This window comes from Ciconia boyciana, chromosome 9 (genome assembly GCF_034638445.1).
Source record: "Ciconia boyciana chromosome 9, ASM3463844v1, whole genome shotgun sequence".
NCBI classification, from domain to species: Eukaryota; Metazoa; Chordata; class Aves; order Ciconiiformes; family Ciconiidae; genus Ciconia; species Ciconia boyciana.
Window position 1 is genome coordinate 7,338,042 of NC_132942.1, and position 21,273 is coordinate 7,359,314.

The 21,273-nt window shown below is 46.9% G+C and overlaps 1 protein-coding gene across 1 annotated transcript in view; it reads right to left on the reverse strand.

Moving 5' to 3' along the window:
- FAT2 (FAT atypical cadherin 2) overlaps positions 1–21,273 on the reverse strand; it is a 50,905-nt gene that overhangs the window by 19,335 nt on the left and 10,297 nt on the right. Inside the window, exons 3-12 of the mRNA XM_072873033.1 lie at positions 19,839–19,900; positions 18,674–18,985; positions 17,807–18,017; positions 15,197–15,336; positions 13,161–13,436; positions 12,500–12,710; positions 7,442–11,494; positions 4,992–5,188; positions 4,208–4,361; positions 477–710 (exon numbers count right to left, since the gene is read on the reverse strand). Of these exons, the coding sequence (XP_072729134.1) occupies positions 477–710; positions 4,208–4,361; positions 4,992–5,188; positions 7,442–11,494; positions 12,500–12,710; positions 13,161–13,436; positions 15,197–15,336; positions 17,807–18,017; positions 18,674–18,985; positions 19,839–19,900 (5,850 nt within the window). The remainder of the gene's footprint in view (positions 1–476; positions 711–4,207; positions 4,362–4,991; positions 5,189–7,441; positions 11,495–12,499; positions 12,711–13,160; positions 13,437–15,196; positions 15,337–17,806; positions 18,018–18,673; positions 18,986–19,838; positions 19,901–21,273) is intronic.

The following is a 21,273-nucleotide window of genomic DNA, read 5'->3' on the forward strand; positions in this document are numbered from 1 at the left end:
TCTTTGCTGGAGAGGTTTATTAAAAGCTCCTTTCTTAGGAGCCTTACCTATGTTTCTGAGAATCTTTGTATCTTCAGAGGGACCTCTCCATCTGTATCATCTACCCCATCCAGATCTAAAGCTCCTTTTTTCCTTATTACACGCATTCTTGATCTCCATCTTTGGTGAAATTTCTGTCCAGTTTGGATCCCAGACAAACTGTATGACAGCTTGCACTGTGCATCACAGTTACAGCTATGGAGTGTGTCCTCAAAGTCTGTCTTTACATGTTCCTACAGATATTGCACTTCCTACAGAGTCACAGAAATGCTGATGCTGCCTGCTAGTCAAGAACATGTCAGCGATGAGATCCTGGCACATCTTCGCCAAGATTCAATCATCTATGCCCATTGCTGCAGCCCTTCCCTAGGTTTCAAAGGTTTCTATTCAGGATGAAAGATGAACTCTGCTAAAAAGTAAATCCCATTCTGACTCACCTTCATCAAGATCCCTGGCAGCAACCACAGCAATGGGTGTCTTTGTTGTGGTGTTGTCAAAAACAGCCACGGTGCAGTGGCTGGGGAAGAATCTCGGTGCATTGTCGTTCGTGTCCTCTACGATCAGTGTTATATCTGCCTGGCAGGAACGGCCTCCACCGTCAGTTGCTTTGGCAACAAGATGGTACGTGGGTTTCTGTTCACGGTCGAGAGCTGCAGACGTGGTCAGTTCCCCTGTTGGAAAGAACAGGAGATGGTCTTGTGTTCTGCAACTGAAGCCTAGGAGAGCTCAGAGAGGTTCAAGAATGCTGCCTTCCTGGATGAACCGTGGGAGACAACAGACTGGGTTTGAACACCGTTTGTAATCCAGCTAATAGCAGTGATGTGTCCACACCACATTGCTCAGGGCTATTCTCAGATCACTGCCAGTCAGTGCCCTGGCAGGGCTTGGCACGGGAAGCCCTGCAAGTCGGGCTGAACTTCATGTGAGGGATGCTGTCATGGGATAAAAGTGCTCATAAATAAATTGTACTTCTAAACACCTTTATAAACCCTGCTGCATTAAGCTTTCTGCAATGTAATGAACCCCAAGTGATCTCTAGAATGATCATCATGTCTTTTTGGTAAGGAGGAAACCTTTGGGCAAATATACTGCCCAAGACCCGATAAGATGATTTTTGGAGTTTAGAATTTGGGTCTTTGGCTCAGGCCAGCACTGTAATACTTGCTGATCTCTCCTCCTTGAGACCTGGCTGTCAGCAATAGTGTCTGCCTTTCATTTTAACAATGCTAATGCCAACATTAAAGAAAGCTAGCAGGAAGATGCAGAGCTCACTCTCCTCTATACTGTTGTGCTGGATTTGGCTGGGATAGAGTTAATTTTCTTCACAGTAGCTACTATGGGGCTATGTTTTGGATTTGTGCTGGAAACAGTGTTGATAATTCAGGGATGTTTTAGTTCCTGCTGAGCAGTGCTTACACAGAGTCAAGGCCTTCTCTGCCTCTCACCCCACCCCACCCGTCAGTAGGCTGGGGGCACAAGAAGCTGGGAGGGGACACGGCTGGGACAGCTGACCCCAACTGACCAAAGGGATACCCCACACCATATGATGTCATGCTCAGCATATAAAGCTGGGAAAAGAAGAAGGAAGGGGGGGACGTTCGGAGTGATGGCGTTTGTCTTCCCAAGTCACCATTACCCATGATGGAGCCCTGCTTTCCTGGAGATGGCTGAGCACCTGCCTGCTGATGGGAAGTAGTGAATGAATTCCTTGTTTTGCTTTGCTTGCATGCACGGCTGTTGCTTTACCTATTAAACTGTCTTTATGTCAACCCACGAGTTTTCTCACTTTTACTCTTCTGATTCTCTCCCTCATCCTCTCCCTCATCTCCCTCATCCCTCTCCCTCATCCCACCAGGAGGGAGGGAGTGAATGACTGTGTGGTGCTTAGTTGCTGGCTAGGGTTAAACCACGACAGTCCTTTTTGGTGCCCAACGTGGGGCTCGAAGGGTTCGAGATAACGACAGGTTTGATTGGAATGTGCTAGATCAAATTTATAGCTGTTATTGCTGTTTAGCTATTAACTGACAGGGTCCTGTGCTTGCCATGGGGCTTGTTGCCTTACTGTATATTAGAGTCTAGTGCTCCTTAGTGGCTGCTTTTTGCTTTTGCTGCTTGCTGTGCTGCTGCACTGCATCTTACTCTGCTGTGCCTGGGAACATTTTGGTAACAGCAATGGCGACGTGCCTGGGCTGGCAGATGGCCAGGACATCGCTGCTGTTTCTGTGCTGCTGTACTGGACAGGCTGGAACTCCAGTAAGAACTTGAGTCGAAGGGACTGTGACCTGTGGGTGAATCCATGTGGGAGCAGGACACCCCGAAGCATCTGTGGCCGTGAATAAGTCCACACCAAAGCAGGTACACCTCGAAGCGTCTGTGGCCATGGTTATGTCTGTGCCACAGCAGGTATACCTCTGAAGGGATTGTGGCCCAAGGATAAGTCCATGCTGGAGAAGGTACACCTCAAAGCATCTGTGGCTGTGGCTAAGTCCATGCTGTACCAGGTGCACCTTGAAGCATCAGTGGCTGTGCATGAGGTCATGCTGGAGCACCTCAGAGTGTATGGCCATGGATAAGTCCATGACAGAGCAGGTATGTCCCTTGGAGGGACTGCAGCCATGGGTAAGGCCATGCTGGAGCAGGTTCACTCCTGAAGGGACTGTGGCTGTGGGTAAGGCCATGCTGGAGCAGGTATATCTCTGAAGGCATTGTGGCCCATGGAGAAGGCCACACTGGAACAGGTGCACCTCAAAGCGACTGTGGCTGTCGATAACTCTATGCTGCAGCAGGTATACCCCTGGAGACACTGTGGCTCACAGATAAGGCTCCACTTGGAGCAGGTACAACCCTAAGGGACTGCAGTCTGTGGATGAGTCCAAGCTGGAGCAGGGGCAAGGGGAGGAGTTCATTGCAATGTTAAACCCTATGGTCTGGTCCAAAGGACCAGGGGTGGAGATTGTAATGGAAATATCTTTAAATCATTGTAACCCGTGGATTTGAGTTGCATGTTACAGGAATTACTATAGCAGGAACCACCTGAACCAATGGAGGACAAGCCCTACAAGAAGTAGTGCAAGTGCAGCAGTGACCTGACCTGAGCTGGCTTTGGTGCCCAGTAACTCCACACAACACACCACCTCTCCTGTCCTGAGTGACCACCATAACAGCTGGAGCCCAAAGCTGTGGAATGAATGAACTCAGTGGATGTTTTGTGGACATTTACGGGCATTTTACAGACATTTCACAGGGGTGGTCCACAGACTAAGGGAATGATATCTGTGTATTATATCAAAGGATGGGAAGGGTGGTGGTGGGTAATGAGAATGTATTGGGTAGTGTGAGACCTGAGCACGACGTAAATGGTATGGAATAAGGGTCGGAGAATGTGCTGGTTTTGACTGGAATAGAGTTAATTTTCTTCACAGTAGCTGCTATGGGGCTATGTTTTGGATTTGTGCTGGAAACAGTGTTGATAATTCAGGGATGTTTTCGTTATTGCTGAGCAGTGCTTACACAGAGTCAAGGACTTTTCTGCCTCTCTCCCCACCCCACCAGTGAGTAGGCTGGGGGGGCACAAGAAGCTGGGAGGGGACACGGCTGGGACAGCTGGCCCCAACTGCCCAAAGGGATATCCCATACCATAGGATGTCATGCTCAGCATATAAAGCTGGGGAAGAAGAAGGAAGGGGGGACATTCAGAGTGATGGCATTTTGTCTTCCCAAGTAACCGTTAGATGTGATGGAGCCCTGCTTTCTTGGGAGTCATTGAACACCTGCCTGCCAATGGTAAGTAGTGAATGAATTCCTTGTTTTGCTTTGCTTGCACGCATGGCTGTTGCTTTACCTATTAAACTGTCTTTATGTCAACCCATGAGTTTTCTCACTTTTAGTCTTCTGATTCTCTCCCCTATCCCACCAGGAGGGAGTGAGCGAGCGGCTGGTGGTGCTTAGTTGCCAGCTGGGGTTAAACCACGACAACTGTATTGCAATAAACCTGGCTGTTTGCCATCCCCTCCTAGCTGGGGGGAGCTGGAATGAACAGTCCTCTTGTTTGCTCAAGAGGAGATAAGTGTTAGCCACTCTGGGAGCTGGCATTTCTCGGGAATGATAAAAGCATGATAAAAGCTTTTATCCTGAGGAGGATAAAAGCATGCCATTGCCCAGCTCTCACCTGTATGTGGGCCCAGCCGGAACTCCTCTGCACCAGGGCCATGGAGGCTGTACGTTATCTGGGCGTTGCTGCCAACGTCGGGGTCAGTGGCTGATATTTTCAAAATGAAATGACCGGGCAAAGCGTCTTCAGAAACTCTCCCAGTGTAGAATATCTGGCAAGGACAGAAGGTGTCATTGGCATCTGTGCATCTCCAAAATACCTTCACCTCGTCTGGGGAGGAATGGACTAGCAGAAGCTTCACAGAGAAGGTTAAACCATGCGGTTTATAGGGGAACACAATGTGCCTCACATTGCCGGCTGCCAGGGTGTGGACTGGGACCAGTAAGCTCATTTCACACAAGCCTTTGAATCTCCTTTGGGAAGCAACCACTTCTGTTCTTTCTCACCATGGGTAACATCCATACTAGCGACCAGCTCTCTACAATAACAAACCTCCTGATGGGAATCTCTCAGCTTAGCAGGATACAAAACTCAGTAATTTACATGCCCCTACCCAGGAGGCTTCCTGGCATTGTTTATCTCCAAAAATTATCCTTCATAATGCTTAGGCACTCACTTACTGCTGGCAAACATGCTTGGAGGCTAGATTTAATGTTCTTGCTTGACATGCAGCTTAATTAAAATTGCTAAGCATAATCAAAGCAACAGGATCATGTGAGAAGAATTATGACAAGCCAAACCCTCTTCACGTGCTCTTTCTGTTCTTTCTTCCTTGCTATTGTGTTTTCGCCTTCCCAGCTGCTTCCCTCTTGCCCCCAATGTCCCGGAACAGACGTCTTACCTGGCCGCACTCGGGGCTGTTGTCATTGATGTCCAGCACAAAAATTTCCACTTCAGTGGTAGCCTGAAATTTCCCATCGGAGGCCATAACCTTGAGGAGATATTTCTCTGTATCTTCTCTGTCCAGAGGTTTCTTGGAAGAAATAGTCCATTCTCCCTCGATTTGGTTAACTGTGAACTGTCCTAGTACGTCTCCTTCTAGAAGGGGAGAGGAGGCAAGGAAAAAAGGCATTTACCGAGTACTGAAAATCAGAAATTATAAGGGAAGGGATATGGATACTTCCACTGCCAGTCCCTTAGGAGAGCTGAAGGACTTGCAGTGGTGATGCAGAGAGGGCATTGGTGTTGTATCAGCCAGCTGGGGACTGTTTGGTCTACCTCACTGCACAGCTGAGAAATACCCTGCCTGTTTCTGTTATTCACTGTCTGAATATTACACTGGGGAGATGAATGGGCTGGAAGGAGGAAAAAACTCCTTATTGCAAAAATGTCTTGGTAATGTTCTGCAGACGTGCATATTCATTGCCTCAAAACCACATTGTCTCATCTTCCTAAAGTATGTCAGTCTTTCTTGGTGCATGTTCCTAAAGGGATCTGAGAGTTGCAAATACCCTGCAGACATTGGTTGGATCTTATAGTTACAGTACCATGTATAGTTGTGTTTCCTTTAAACTTATAGATGCATTTAAAATATAGCTGTGCTTTCCAGGGCTACTTTTTGATTCTCTAAGAACCAAATGATGAGAGACAGGTAAATCCAGACTGGGCAGGCTCTCCGGTCCACCCGATTCATGCCGCTCATGGGGTGGATGCTGCCCCTGGAGAATCCCTCTCTTCTGGCAAGGAGCTGGTGTCCTCTGCTGAACCCACGCCGTTGGGCAGAAGGAGGGACCATATTAGGTAATGGGAGGCAATGAAGAGAGCTGGCTGCAGGGCTTGTTTGTGTTAGACTCTGAACCTTGCACAGCCGGGTAAATTAAATTCACTCTCTTTCTGCTTTCATTTGCACTGCGGTGATGAGGTTGTGAATTTGTAGGCAAAATGAGACCTCTTCTAGCCCTTCTTCTGACGCTGGGAGACTCCAGCCCGTGCTCAGATTTAGTTTCTGTGTGCTTGAAATCAATATGCATGTGAACAATGGGAAGCTAGGCTCTTTGTTCACCTCCTCCTTTCTTTTGCTGCAGCGCTATACTGCAGTTGTATTTATATCTTTATGGGTAGAGTTTGACCTGTGCTTGTAAGTACAAAGCAGAGACAACATATGGTATTCACCGCTAATATAAGCGTGCGTTCTCTCAGGTTTAAAGTAGTTGGAAGTTACTACTACCTTTAAGATGGCAGAAATACGAATACATAAATGGATTTAATCTTTCCTCCCAAAGGCTTGCAAATACCTAGGCATGCCATAAACCAATTGAAACTACCAGCATTCCTCCCCTGTTTTGGATGGTTACAATAATAGATAACAGGCTGCAGCATGATCTGGCTAAATGTTTTGACCCTGAAGGGTCTTCATTTGAGTTTGAACAAACATTTTAATTTGAAGTATCTGTTCCAGGTCTGAGAAAGACCCTTTGGGGTCAAAAAGTACTGTAAAATCAAGCTTCTACTTGTGCAGATGCACAACAAGCATTCCATATAACTTTTTTTGTTGTTTTACAGCAGTGGTTAATTTTAGTTGGCACAATTGATGTTTCAGGGATGCAAGAGTCATCTTTAGTATTTCTTGTTAGCCAAAACCCTCGCTAAGATTGACATGACAGTCTCAAATATCCACCAGTCTCAAATATCCACCAGAGTGGTTAACTGCAGCCTTGTGAGGTCTAATTATTTGTTAAGTCAACGTGGCTTCATAGGAAACACATTTAATACCAGATAGTTATACGCATCCTGTGTGCATATATATAGTTATTAAAAAATACAGGCAGGCTACACATATGTGTGATGTGTAAACTGATGGCACTGTTTGCAGTAAAAAAAGCTGGATCAAAGACCTTAAATACAGATCACAGTATCTACATGAGAAAAACTTTCCTTCCTGCTGTACCTCTGCTTCTGTTCTTCCAACAGATATTACAATTACACTGTCTTAATTATTTCTCTATTAAGAAAGTGTAAATAAATATATCTACAGTGCTGCGTAATTACTTATATATGTAATTTTTATTTATTTTTTTCCACATAAATTGGACAAATCAGTGGTGGAATAGTTATTATAATGATAATCTCACCCACTGCAGTTAGTTACTAAAGAGTTTTGGATACCCCAGACTCATTTAACTGAAGAGTCCAGCTCATGACAGAGCTCGGGCTTCATCTCCTGCTTCTGATAGGACTGTCAGTATAATGCTATTTCTGTAATTATATTCTATAAGACAAGGTATCAAATCCTCACTTTGAGATGATACTCTGTTCTTGCCCACTGAAGATTTAAAGTCAGGAAAAACTCACCAGTTATGTAGCACGTGACCCGCCGGTTCTGCTCAGAGATATCTGCATCAATGGTACTCAGTGTGACAACAACCTGCCCTGGCTCTGCGTTCTCAATTATCGATCCTTTATAGAAATCTGAGGTGAACTGTGGAGCATTATCATTTTCATCAGAGACGGTGACCTCCACCAGGGTTTGGGAAGAGAGCTGGACTTTCCTGCCATGGTCAGTGGCCACCACGTAAAACCGATAGATCTCCTGAGCTTCGCAGTCCAGCTCTTTTAGTGTGGTGATCCACCCACTCTCACCATCAATGGTGAAGAGTCCCCGGAGGTTGCCAGATTCTGCTTCCAGACTGTAGGTCACTTGTCCATCGCTTCCCATGTCCTGGTCATTAGCTGTCACTTGAATGACTGTGGTTCCTGATGGCATGTTCTCCATGACAAAAGCTTTGTAGGGATCTGCCTCAAAAACAGGTCTGTTGTCATTGACGTCCTGCACCTGGATGTTCACAGAGACCAGAGAGACCAGCTCAGTCTCCTGATGTGAGCAGTGAGCCATAACATCAATCTGGTACCACTTGGTGGTCTCATGATCCATGGCCTTTTTGATTTTCAAAGCCCCCGTTTGTTTGTCCAGTGTGAACACCTCATCCTTGTTACTTTCTGTAGTGGTTCCCTTCACCAGGCTGTATATGATGGGATCCTCTGCAAAAGCTTTGACTGACCCTATTTCTGATCCTTCTGGAAGATCCTCAGATGCAGAGAATGTATAAAGGGGCTCAGAAAACCTTGGCAATGTCACCTCCCTGGGGACAATCTGAAGATTCACTGGGACAAGGGAGTTCCAGTGAGGGGGTCTGCCATCTTCAGCTTTCACCTTGAAGTTAAAGGCTCTGTTTTCTAAACCAACAAGGCTCTCCTTGACCTTAACAACCCCAGTGGCAGCATTGATCTCCACAAGGTCTTCTGCCACATCTTCCACTGAGTCAACGGAGTAAATGACATCTGCATTTGCACCTTCATCAGCATCGTAAGCTAGTACCTGGATGACGGGGGAGCCTTTGCTTACATTGGACTGGATGGACAGCGTGTATTCAGAGGCTTTGAACTGAGGTGGGTTGTCATTCTCGTCTGTAAGGATTATTTTGACAGTGCAGAATGCCACTTTCCCACCCCCGTCCTTGGCCATGACTTTAATGGCAATGACTCTCTCTGTTGAATTTTCCCTGTCCAGTTTTTGCAGTGTGGCAATACGGCCTTTATTGTCTATGGAGAACTTCTCATGGGCGAGTTTATTTATGATGGTATAGTCTATGGTGCCATACGGGCCACTGTCTGGGTCAATAGCCAGCAGCTCAATCACTTTGGTACCTATCTCAGCATTTTCTGCCAGCTCTGCCTCATACACGTTCTGCCGAAAAGAGGGGCTGTATTTGTTGGCATTTGTGGTATTGATATACACAGGCACAGTGCTCTTGAAAACTCCATCTGAAGCTGAAACTCTGAGATTGTAAGATGACTCCAAGTCCTTTTTGCAGCGGTTGAACATGGATATTATTCCAGAAGTGCTGTTGATAGTGAAATGCCTATTGTCATTGCCTGAGAGTATCACATATTCCAGCCGGGTCGTGTCTCCGCTATCAGGGTCCAGGGCCTGGACTTTTATCACGATGTGACCACACGTAGCCATTTCGCTTACCTTGGCTTCATACTGAAGCTGGCTGAACTCAGGGGGATTGTCATTGATATCTGTCACATCCACAATTACTAGGGCATCACTGCTAAGCGGTGGCATCCCATGATCTGCAGCTCTTACTTTCATGCGAAACTGTTGATTTTTTTCATAATCAAGTGCTTGAGCCGTTGTTATTTGCCCTGTGCTGGCATCAATATTAAAGAACTTGGTGGCATCTGAACCATCATCCAAGATCTGATAGGAGACCACTTTGTTTCTGCCTGAATCCTTATCAGAAGCAAAGAGCTGGACTACAGGGGTCTGTGCTGGCAAACTCTCCGAGACAGATGCTGTGTAGATCATCTGAGAAAATACAGGGGGGTTGTCATTAATGTCTTCTACCTCCACCTCTACTCTGGCTTCTGAAAAGGATCCTAGCGCTGTGTCTGTGGCTCTAACAGTGAATGTGTGTTTTGTCTCTAGCTCGTAGTCCAGCTGGCCTGTGACAGTAAGGACACCAGTTTTGAAGTCGGTGCTGAACAGTTTCAGGGAGTCTTCTTCCACAATGTTGTAGATGAGGCGCAAGCCTTCAGGGCTGCGAGCCTGTATGTGGAGGATAGATGTGTACAGGGGGATGTTTTCTGGCACCTTCACTCGGTAATACAAACTTTGGAACAGAGGGTTGGATTTGTTCCTCACACTGATCACAACCTCCTCTTCAGCATGGAGGGGAGGCTCGCCTTTGTCCTTAGCAATGACTCGGAGGTTGTATTTATTTAAAGCTTGATAATCAAGAGGCTTCTTAAGTGAGATGTCTCCTAGGTAGGGGTCAATCCAAAAATATTTGTAGTCCTCTGCAAATGAGTAGGTAATGGCTCCGTTATCCCCTATGTCTTTGTCTGTCGCTGACACCTGAAAAAGCACGTCACCTGGCTCTGTGCCGTCCTGCACCGAGGTGTAATATGGCACGTTCTCAAACTGTGGTGGATTGTCATTGACATCCTCTACATAAACCTTGACTGTGGCCTGGGACACCCTTGGTGGTTTCCTGTTGTCCTTCACTTCCACAGCTATCTCGTGCATGTCTTGTGCTTCACGGTCAAATTTCACACCCTTGGTCTGGAGTACTCCAGATGCCTGGATCATTTTGAATCTTTCCTTTCCATTCAAAAGTGAATAGAAAAGTGGTTCATTTAGCTGATATCCCTTGACCCCAAGAATGGTGAGAGTCTTCTCATCTGTAGAGTTCTCCATCACAGTTGCTGTATATATGTCTTGATCAAATTTTAAGCCAGTACCTTGTGCTTGAGTTAAATTTAGCTTAACCAGAGCAGTACTCTTATATAAGCCATCACCAGCTCTGACCATGAGTTCGCGATAGCTTCCCAGGCCAGTAGCGTTAAGAATGGAGATGAGACCTGTGAGCGGATGAATAGAGAAAGCATTATCAAGGTTCCCTTCCACAATGCTGTAGGTCACCTCTGAATCTGCATCTTTTGCCTGCACTGACAAAAGCTCCATCCCTGGGTGGGCAGGTAACAAGACAGAAAGCTCATAAGTGTCTTTGAAAAAGATTGGAGGTGAATCATTCACATCTTTAACATGGATTGTGACCTTGGCTGGCTTGGATGCAAATAAGCTGGGACTTCCACTGTCATGCGCATGTACACTGAAATGGAAAACTGAGGTGAGCTCATAGTCTATATCAGCACGACTGGTCAGCGTTCCTGTGCTGGGATCTACTGTAAAATATTTCAGTGCCTCCGGTTCCAAAATCTCATAGACCAGAAGAGCATTGGAGTCTTGATCAGCATCTGTTGCATGGGTCACGAGGGGAGCATTGCTTTCATCCAGAACCATGCTTTGTGATGGAGCGTTCTCCATGATCCAGCCAACGAAGGAAGGCTTAACGAAGATGGGCACATTGTCATTCTCATCTATGACATAGATAAGTACTGTTGTGTCCATAAATGCTCCAGCCATGTTGGTGCCACGGACTTTTAACTGGTAAAAAGATACCTGCTCAAAATCTAAGCTCTTCTGAGTGGAAATAAGGCCTGACTGATAGTTCATGGAGAATACTCCATCTCCATTTCCATCTTTTATTTCATAGCTGACTGGTGACAAGCTTGTGGCTGAAACCTGGATCAGAGGAGAGCCAACAGCAGTGGATTCACTAATCTCTGTGATGTATTCGGCCTCTGGAAACTTCGGAGGGGTTCGATCAGAGGGTTTAATGCGGACGTGTACTGTAGCAGAATCCTTAAGCTGGGGGAACCCCTGATCTTCTGCCTTTACAATAAGAGTAAACCGCTCCTGCCTGGATGGGTTCAGTTTCTGGGCAACTGTAATAATTCCAGAATATGGGTCGATGCTGAAGAAACCTTCCCCATTACCTGCAAGAAGAGAAATTACAAAGTGAAAAATGCAGACACCCTATTGCTTTTGGTTTTCTGAACCTCTTTTCCACAGATGCTCCTGATTTCAGACCAAGTAACGTCTGTTTGTTTCACTGGGAGACAACAATCTTCATTAATTTCTAAATAATTTTCATTCTAAGAACAATGAACCCATTGAGATCTATGAGCTAACTTTTAAATCAATCAAAACATAAATTAGAGATAAATACCCTTCTAATTTGAGCATATTTAGTGGTGGTAGAGCATGTGCTTGAAGCTTTTGCCTCTTGTGCAGAACATGGTAGCACAGACCGTGCTAGCTGCTTCAAGCCCTGTCATGCTTATAATTACCAATACTTCAGGAGCAATTACATTCCTCAGTCCTTGATCTAAATTGCAGTGAGAAAGATGGAGCAAAGGATGGCTTGTCTCCTGCAAAGAATTTACCTGCTAAATAGGCAGTGTGGCACAGCCATAAATATTTAAGTTTTAAGCTCTAGCATGAATAATAAAATACTTGCCCACTGAGCTTGTATGACCGAAAAAGACCATCAACTAATGCTGAGAGGGTGCTCACCTTTCCTCAGGGATGTTTTTCTTGGTAGAACTGGTGGAAGTGATAATGACTGCTGTGGGAATGGGAGTACTTTTGCCTAACAACTGGACAAGGCTCCCTCCCTCAGTCCCCATGGATGGGAAGAGAAGATTTTAAGTTGTTCTAACTCGTCCAGTCACATTTTTTCTTAGACCGTGACTCAATATTGAACTGTTTTCCTAAGGAAGGATGTTTTTTCCATAGTATGGAAATTTCCATAATATGGAAATTACCTGCTTGCTCTAGATTTTCTCTGGATAGGAAAAAAAATCACATTTTAGCTATGTGCAGCCATTTACTGTTCTTTGCAACAGCTAGAGAAAGCTGGTCAACTGTCTGGCCACTAGCTAGAGCATAGAAATGCAGGTATGTTCATAGCCTAAACTGTCTTGTTGCATGGCACTCACCTGCCTGAAGGGAGTAGTGGATTTCAGCATTGGCTCCTTGGTCCTGATCAAGGGCTCTGACTTGTATAACCTCTGTGCCCACCACTGCTGAGTCCAGCACTTCTGCTTCATAATGGATGCTGCTGAACTGTGGAGGGTGAAGGTTGCAGTTCTCCACATGGATGATGACCCGAACAAAGTTCCTCTTGATGGGGACCTCCTGGTCTCGTACCTGAATGACAGAGGAAGAGCAGGTATGGTCACATCAGGGAGTAGGCAGCCTTTCCTGCACCAGGCTTCCAAGTAGCTCTTACGGAGGGTGGCGTGTTGCAGTGGTACCAACCCCTTGGGTGGGAATGAGCCTGTAACTTTCAGCACCAAAACTCAGCCTTGGACTTGAAACCAAACATTAACAATTATCCATGGTGCTTTCTTGTACAAGAATCCAGTGGCCCTCCAATGAAATTAGCAGGTGATGGGCTCAGCACATGGTTAGAGGAAAGCAGGGTGTTACCTAGATTTACCCAGAATGGTTATATAGTAAAGGTTAACACCTTGCTTTCCTCTTCCCTGTTGTTCTAGACAAATCCTCCCTCAAAGACTAGAACCAGTCTGAATTTCTCCAGTGACCCATGTATCCTGGAGAAGCTGATGAACTCAGCAGGGTTTGGCTGGGACTCACCATCACTGTTAGGGTGTGTTGTGGCATGGGCTGGGAACTGAAGCCTTCTGCTGTTGTGAGGACCCCACTGCTTGGATCCAACTGGAAAAGTCTTGTGCTTTTAGGGTCCACGCTGCCATGGATGGTGTAGATGAGCCCCTTGCCTTTGTCCTTGTCTGTCGCACTGACTTGAAGGATTTCCCTCCCTGAGGGGGTATCTTCAGGAATCCTCACCTCGTAATGGCTCTCCAGGAACTGGGGACGGTGCTGGTTGATGTCAATCACGTGGATAAATGCCTGTGGGGGAGAGAGCACAGTGAGGGCAGCAGAGACATGGGAGCAACCTGACTTATGCAGCCATGTAAAATCTCAGCTACCAACCCCTCTCGGGTGTAGGAATGCTCTGAGCCCTGTAACTGTCACAGCTCTCCAACTCTTGGGGCTTTGCCATCCATGGTGACCGGGAGCCCTTTTGTCCTTCTCCCTGAGGAACTCCTGCTGTGCCTTCCCTTAGTGATTTTCAGTTTGCTTCCTCTCATTTTTTTCAGTTGCTCCAATCTGGCAAGCCATTCAGACTGAACATGCCTGCACTTGGCACATAGGAAAACCATCACAGCCTGCTGTGAAAAGTAACAGTTGCTCAGCCGTGGTGCCAGCTTTGCTGGCTGGTGCCTCCACACCAGCACTCATTAATTACACACCAGAAAGCTGACAGAGAGGGGATGTTTGGTAAAGGAAGGGAGGGGCTGCCTATCTCAAGAGCAGCACATGTGTGGAGAAGATACACAGAAGCAAAGTTTGTGGTGTGCACTTTTTAGCCCAGTCTTCCCCTCTGCGTTTAACAGCAAACCCCTGTGAAGGGCCTGCCTGAATCCTGCCTGCAAAGTCACCTAGTTTCTTCTGTTTGGTCTCCTACCCTGACACCCCTACTGAAGTGTTGACTGCATCTTAGGAAGTCCCAACCAAGTGTAATAATTTACTTCCTTAAGCAAACCTGAACTTGCCATAGGTGTTTTGCACAAGCAGGTCTTTTGACATCTGCTAGTGGCCTTGAGTGCCAAAATAAATGTAGGGATGAGATGCAAGGTGGTAGGCAATGCACACCAGGCAAGGTGGGGCTTTGTTTGTTTATTTGGAACAATACTTGAAGATAGTTGAGATAGATAGCATTGCATTTCACAGGAATGGTAGTGTTCCTCACTCATCATCCCCTGCAAACCTCCACAGTGAATTTCCCACAATAAACATCACTGACAGGTGACTCATGTTCTAGGTCTTCCTGTGCAGCGAGGGTTGGATTTTTGGATGCTTCTTATGTGTGGAGAAAGCAGTTGGTGAAAGATAAAGCCCTGAACACCCCTCCTGAGGGTAGGCAAAGATGGGCAAATCTCAGCAGCCGTTTTAACTGGGGCTCGGGGACATGCCTGAGAGCAGCATGCCTCCTTTCACCAGTGCTTGCTTTTCATGTGGCAACTCAGGGGACACAGCATCTCTGCAGTTGCCCCACTCAGCCCCATGGACCTCAGTGCTGATATGTTATCAATGCTCCACACACTTGGAGCAGCACAGGGCAGGGCCTCACCTCACCTCTTTCAGATGCGTCTGTGCTGGCTTTACATAGGCTAGCAAGTCCCAGGAATACCCCTTGACATGGTACCATGGACCCAAGCCTGATCTAAGTGCGTATGTGTTTCCCTTATGTCTTAGCATGTTGTCCCAGCCATGTTGTAGTTCAGCTTGAGCAGCTGAAAGCAAGTTGAAGTCTGAGAGTGTGAACTGCCACCCCAGCTTGGCTGGTGGTGTAGATGTGTCCTTGTGTGCTGGCTGTGATCAACAGGAAAGGCCCAGGCTTTCGTAGACCATTTATGTTTCCAACAACATAAAAAAATCTGAGCTTGGTACTTAGGAAAGACTTGGGCCACTGTGTAATGTAAGATCACAGTGTAAGGAGATTCTTGTGCCTGGCACCTGATCCAGACCTCAGTGGAGTCAGAAGAAAGATTCCCTTTGGCATATACTCACTCTAGATGGGGTCTCTATAAAGAAAAAAACATCACCTGGGTTTTGATGCTAGTGGACCCATCAGTGACTTCTACTGTCAGGTTATAGTTTGATTTCTTCCTTGCATCAAGGGCTCTTGCAATGACCATGCTGCCTGTGCTCTTTTCAATGTCAAAATCCATGTCATCATCACCACCTGGGATAAGGGAGAGATGAGAAAAAGAAATGGGGCGGCAGTTACGTTAGATTTCTCTCTGGAGCAAACTGCAGGTGCCAGCAGCCTCTGCAGGGGAAGGGATTCCAGGAACTGCCTGGAGATCCAAAGGATGAGGATTTCCCTTCCAGACACCATACACAAACCACACAAGGAGCTCATGCCCAGCCACAGATATGTGGCAGGCCAGGCAATACATCTTGAATGGGGATGTGTAGTCATTCACTCTAGCTGTACCTCTTTGGCCACAGCTAGATTGGGGACAGTGCGATAGGTGAGGTTTCCCCCAAATCTGGAAACTCAATACAAAATGTGCTAGATGGACACAGGAGCCAGGGAGGACATGGAGAAGCTGGACAAAGAGGTAGTCACAGATGGTGACAAAGGAGTACAAAAGGAAAGGTGAGGAGAATTAGAGAAAATGAGGAGGAGGAGAGAAGGCAAAAGGATGCACGTATGCATATGATGTCCTGGCTAGATCTGCAACGGGCACATTTGAGCATTGATTTATTTGCACAAGGTCTCCAGCTATGCAGCACCACAGGCTTAGCATGGACCAAGGATCTGCAGGGCTGAACAATGCTCTTGCTGGCTTCCAATTCAAGGTCACACTGTGGGCATGTAAGCAATGGTCTTCCTTGCCACAGTTGGGAGCCTGTGAGCTACCTGAAGAAGTCCAATACTTGAACAGTTGGGGAGGCAGACGGTGCTTCCAGGGTGAGCAGAGCCTGTTGACTCCAACCCAGATGGCTGCGTAGTGCAGGGAACCACAGGCCTGAGCAGCTCAGCAGCAGAAGGCTGTCCCTCACGCTACTGCTGTTCAGCCCTGGCGTGGCAGCTCCTTTCTCATGCCTCACTTGCTGGTAGCCTGTTAGTTCTCTATTGCATGTGAGACACTGCTACGCTGTTCAGAGATACGGAGAGGTAGAAGCAATTTTCTGCGATTTTCCCAAGTCTCAACTTCTCCCTTCCCGGCTACTGGATGCTCTGGATTCTGCTTTATTCTCTTACCAGCAGGGAAAATCTTGGCCAGTTGTTAAATTATACATCTTCCCTTGCGGGAGAAATGCGGTGGTTGCCAGCCATCTGGACCACCATTTTCCTGCTGGGAAGGAGACAGAAAGAAGCAGAGATAGAGGAAAAGAGAGACCCATGGATGCCTTTCCCTGAGAAAAGACAGAAGGGCTCCCTTTGCACGATGCCAAAGGGAAAGACGAAGCCCAGGAAAGGAAAGAGATTAAGAAAGATGCTGCTTTGTCGGAGTTTTTGCAAACACCATCAACCTCAGTGACAGAGCCTTTGTGGACTGGGAAAGTTTTTGAATGAGGTGCTGAAGGCTCCTGGATCTCTGCATCACCCTCTTGGTAGCCAGATACCATGATGCTTTGCTTCGCTAGCAGGGAAAATGAAATCCTGTCCTCTTCCACCAGTACAGAAACCAAGAGAGCCCTGAGTAGCACTCGGAGCACTAGAAACTGGCAAAGATGAGGTCAAGCATACAGGCAAGCACTCAGCAGGGAAATGATGGGATAACATTCAGAGGAATGTACCGTTAATTCTGCAAACCCAGCAGACATTACTAATGCCAGATAAGCCTTGCACTGATATTGTCTGCTCCTTGTAGTGTTGTATCTCTTGTTGCTTAATTGTATTTATACCCCATTATCCCTGCCCTAACGTAGTAAGGGGAAAAACTATTCACTCGCCCAATTAAGGCTTTCTCTGACGAGGGCAAGCCCTGCAGGCAGTGTCAGGGAAAGGCTGTGCAAGACAGATTGGGGAACCACTTTGAAACACCAAATTACATGAGCACAATTGGCCCTCGTTCATAGGACCAGTTCTGCACACGTGCTGCCTGATGAGTCCCCTGGGGTGACAGCCCACATCCCCTGTGCCCTAGCGTCATGTTTCTTAGAGGAGGCCCTACAGCTTCTTGACATTTCATGTCTAAGTAATCCCTGGGATGCCTTGAGGTGGAAGGGAGAGCCCTACCAGTTAGGTCAGACCAGCTCTTTGAGGAATCTTTCCCTCTCGGCTCCCTGTCGAGACTATGGGCTCAGCAGGGAGGGAGAGACTGGGGGTGTCTGCAAGACCCAGCCAGACACCTGGATCCTCGCAGGCTGTCTTACCACAACCAACGGTGTCACTCAGTTCCCAGGAGGAGCTGGGACTGGCATGCCCTGCCTTTCATGTGACATTGGAGAACACCTCAAACACTGGCAAGTCCCAGAATGTCATTAAAAAAGTGTGTTAGATAATTGCACTTGGTACTGGAGCCCTTCGGAGGGGCAGCTTTGTCTATAGCTGTTTAAGCCTTTCAGTATCTGTGAGAAAGCTTTCCCTGTAGCTCACAGACAACTTCATTAGCTAGGGCATGCAAGTGCTGAAATCCAAGGGAGCTGGGGCAAACGCTCCCAGACACTGCTGCCCTGGTTTAATTTCTGTGTCTCACCTGTGATATTAAACCACACTTGGTTGGGGACCATTTCAGTGCTGATCACTCCCACCATATGGTTTACAGGATCTGTTTCCATCACGGCAAAGTTAAAATGGGGTTCATCGAAAGCTAGTGGCTCCGAGGAAGGGCCAGGCCGGGCGACCCAGCTGATGTGAAGCCGTACATGGGAGGAAAGCGGTGGGCTGCCGCCGTCTGTTGCCTTGACCTGCCGGGAAATGCACATGCAGTCATGGAGAAGACTGGTTTAGCCCATGGGAGCCCCATGGGAAGCTGCTTCTCCCACTCACCAGGAGTTTCAGGTTCGAGCGTGCCCAAAATCCCACAAAACAAATCTTGACCCAGTGGCCCGTGCTCTGGCTGCTTCCAGGGTAGAGCTGTGCAACCCAAATTCCTCTTGACCATCAAGCAAATCTGCCAAGCTCAATCCGCAGCAGAGACCTGGATCACAAGCCTCATTGCAAGGGCCCATAGAGTGTGGGAGAGCTTTAAACCTATATCCACGCCCCATGGCCTGATCAGACTGCCAAATGGAGGCACTGCTGAAACCCAAAGACTATTCAGGTTCAGGTCCACATCCATATGGGATCGTGGATCACTGTGTTCATCTCTGAGAGTGGATTGGACAGTTAATTTTAAATTTATCCTCCATTTTTAATAGCTTCTTACCATCTGCATTTCTCATCATTCCCTCCCAGTTTCTCTCCCTGTAACCCAAGTCTGTCTCATTTAAGCTCTTCTCCCACTGCTGCATTTTCTCCAGCTCTTTCCTTCTTTTATCTTTTCTGTTTCTGCAGCCTTTCCTCTCTTTCCCTCTCCACCCATCTCTTCCCATTGGCTCTCTCTGTTTCCCTCTCCTCTCACCGTGAGTATGTTGTATTCGGAGGCAGGAAAAGCTTTCCTGGAGAACACCATGCCGGTTGTGGGGTTGATGGTGAATATCCCTTCCTCCTCCTCCTCGATAGTGTAGGTGATCTGGCTGTTCTGGCCCTGGTCACGGTCCGAAGCGATCAGCCTGTAGACTGGCAGTGGCGTCTCTGAGGCATCTCTCTCGGGGAGCGGCACCATGATGAGCTTGTGGGGGAAACTGGGAGGACTGTCGTTGGCATCCAGGACTTGTATCACAACTCTGCTGGTGGACTTCAGGGCTGGCTCTCCATTGTCGGAAACAGCCACCTGCCAGCAAGCAAAGGGAGTAGGTGACAGAGCTCTTTGTTGTGACCTAGGACATGAACAGCCAGCCTTCATCCTGATGGGCAATGACTACACTAGGTTTTTTGTGTGGATCTGCATTTGTATCTCAACGTTTTCAGAGTCATTGCTCCTCTCCACAGGGTAAAATCTGGAGACTGTAGCTGGCACTGTGCAAGGCTTGTGTGTACACAGGGAGATGCGTCTGCAGGGCTCCTGCTTGCAGTTGCTCTGGGCAGTGGGTCAGATTGGTCATTAGGGGTCACGCAACTGAAAATGCTTGTATTGCAATGGCTTGGAAAGTTATCACCCATCCTCACTTCTCTGTGCCTGTGCATGCTCCCAGCATGTTGCATTGCAGAGAGCAATGTATTATCCTCAATCCTGATAGACTGAATATCCTGATAGACTGAAACACCTCAAGATCCCTCTAATGTAAATACGCATATCTCAGAGCAGCTAAGGAAGGGGGCCGGTAACACAAAGCTACACAGCAATGTCTGATATAACGAAATAAATAAGGGTAGATTTCTCTGGCTTGCTCTTTCCCCCATAACTTATTATCCACTCTGCTAAAAGACAATTCCAGTCCTCTTCCTGCATTCCCACAGCTTCCAGAACAGGCCTTTTGCTCCAGTCTTCAGTAAGGAAATAATAAACCCCACAGTACTGCTGCAGCTGTCTCTTAGGGCAACACACACCATTTAATTAAGTTTCCCAGCAGTTGGGAGCTGATGGGATGAGATTCCTTCTCTGTGCTCCAACTTGCAAGAAAAGCTCTTTGAGGAGTTAATACACTTGTAGGTAAATAAAGCTAATTACAATCATCATTACCCACCTCTAGGATATGTTCAGCCTTGTATTCTCGATCCAGCTGCCGTGAAGTTGTAGAAATCAGACCTGCCAAGAAAGAAACCCTTTGAGCTCCAAGACTCAGCGTCTGAGGAAAGCCAGGGCTGATCAAATCCCTGCGTGCCCCACATCAGCCTGCCTGCTCATCCTGTTTCAGGTTTCTTTTGTGATCAGAGGAGAAAGACAGATATACCCAGAGGGCAAGTTGTCCACTTCCAGTGTGAATCCCTGTGCGGAGGTGCTGTTCTCGCTCCTCTGATTACAGAGATCATGGAGGAGGGGGAAAACCTACCAGATGCCTACATCAGTTGAGGGTTGTCAAGACGTTTGGTGAGAAAGGCTGTAGGACCATGAAAACAAAACTTTTCTTATGCCTCTAAGTAAGAAACATTGTGCATGCGCTGGCACAAGTTTGGCCTCTTAGGAAGTCTCGACTCCTGTTTTCGCTGTGCTGAACCTTGGTCTTTGTAATTTACAGTGTTTTGACAAGTTTGTCTTCTGTCTTGAGAAATACCCTCTATTCTACCACTAGAACAAATGCATTGAGGCTAAAAATGAGGTACACAGTCAATAATAATGTTGGTATATTATTTAAGCCTTGCTGAGAGACAGGACGAATCCTCTAACAATTGCAAGATTTGAGGGATTTCTAAAAAGTACACACTATTTAACCACAGGGAATAGGTTGGATGCAGGAGGGAGGAACTGTGGCTACAATAAACTAGAATTTAAATAAAATCATCATAATCGCCTCTTTTTGGCCTGTCAATGACTAAGCTGAGTAGATGCAAGTGTGGAAAGGATGGAGTTGAGGCTTGTGTTTCCACATCTGGTTTGATAATAGTCCTTATCAAGTGCCTTGACTCTCCACCTTTGGGGAAAAGCAGCTCTAGATCATTTTCACAACTGCTTTACAGGTGATGGAAATTGTACATATAATGCATGATTTTCCGACAGTCATCAAGTCCAACACCTGTGAGTGTTTTTGTCCGTTCCCTGCAGCCCCTGCTCCCAGCGGTCGCTGTTATCATGGTGTTTATTCCTCATAAAGAGAAGTCCTGCTTCCTCGCACAAACGAAAGGCAGGGTGAATTTTCCTGACCACCCCAAGCAGTGACACAGGCTCATGTTACTCTGGGAAATGCTGTGCACAGGAGTCACCGTGCACTTGCAGTGGTGCGAGCACGTGCCCTTGTGCATCCTGAAAGATTTGTAAACCAGAGTTGCGTGAACCCATCTCAACTCTCATTTCTGGTCCAAAGCCAAAAAGTTTTAATTAATCGTATTGTTTTAAATTGTATCATACTTTGGTGTATTGCCATCTAAGCATGATACGGAGGAGAAAATTTCAAATGGCTGCAGGAAACACTGGGCAGCTGAAGGAGGGAGCAAGGAACAGCTGCTTGGAACAAGACTATTGTT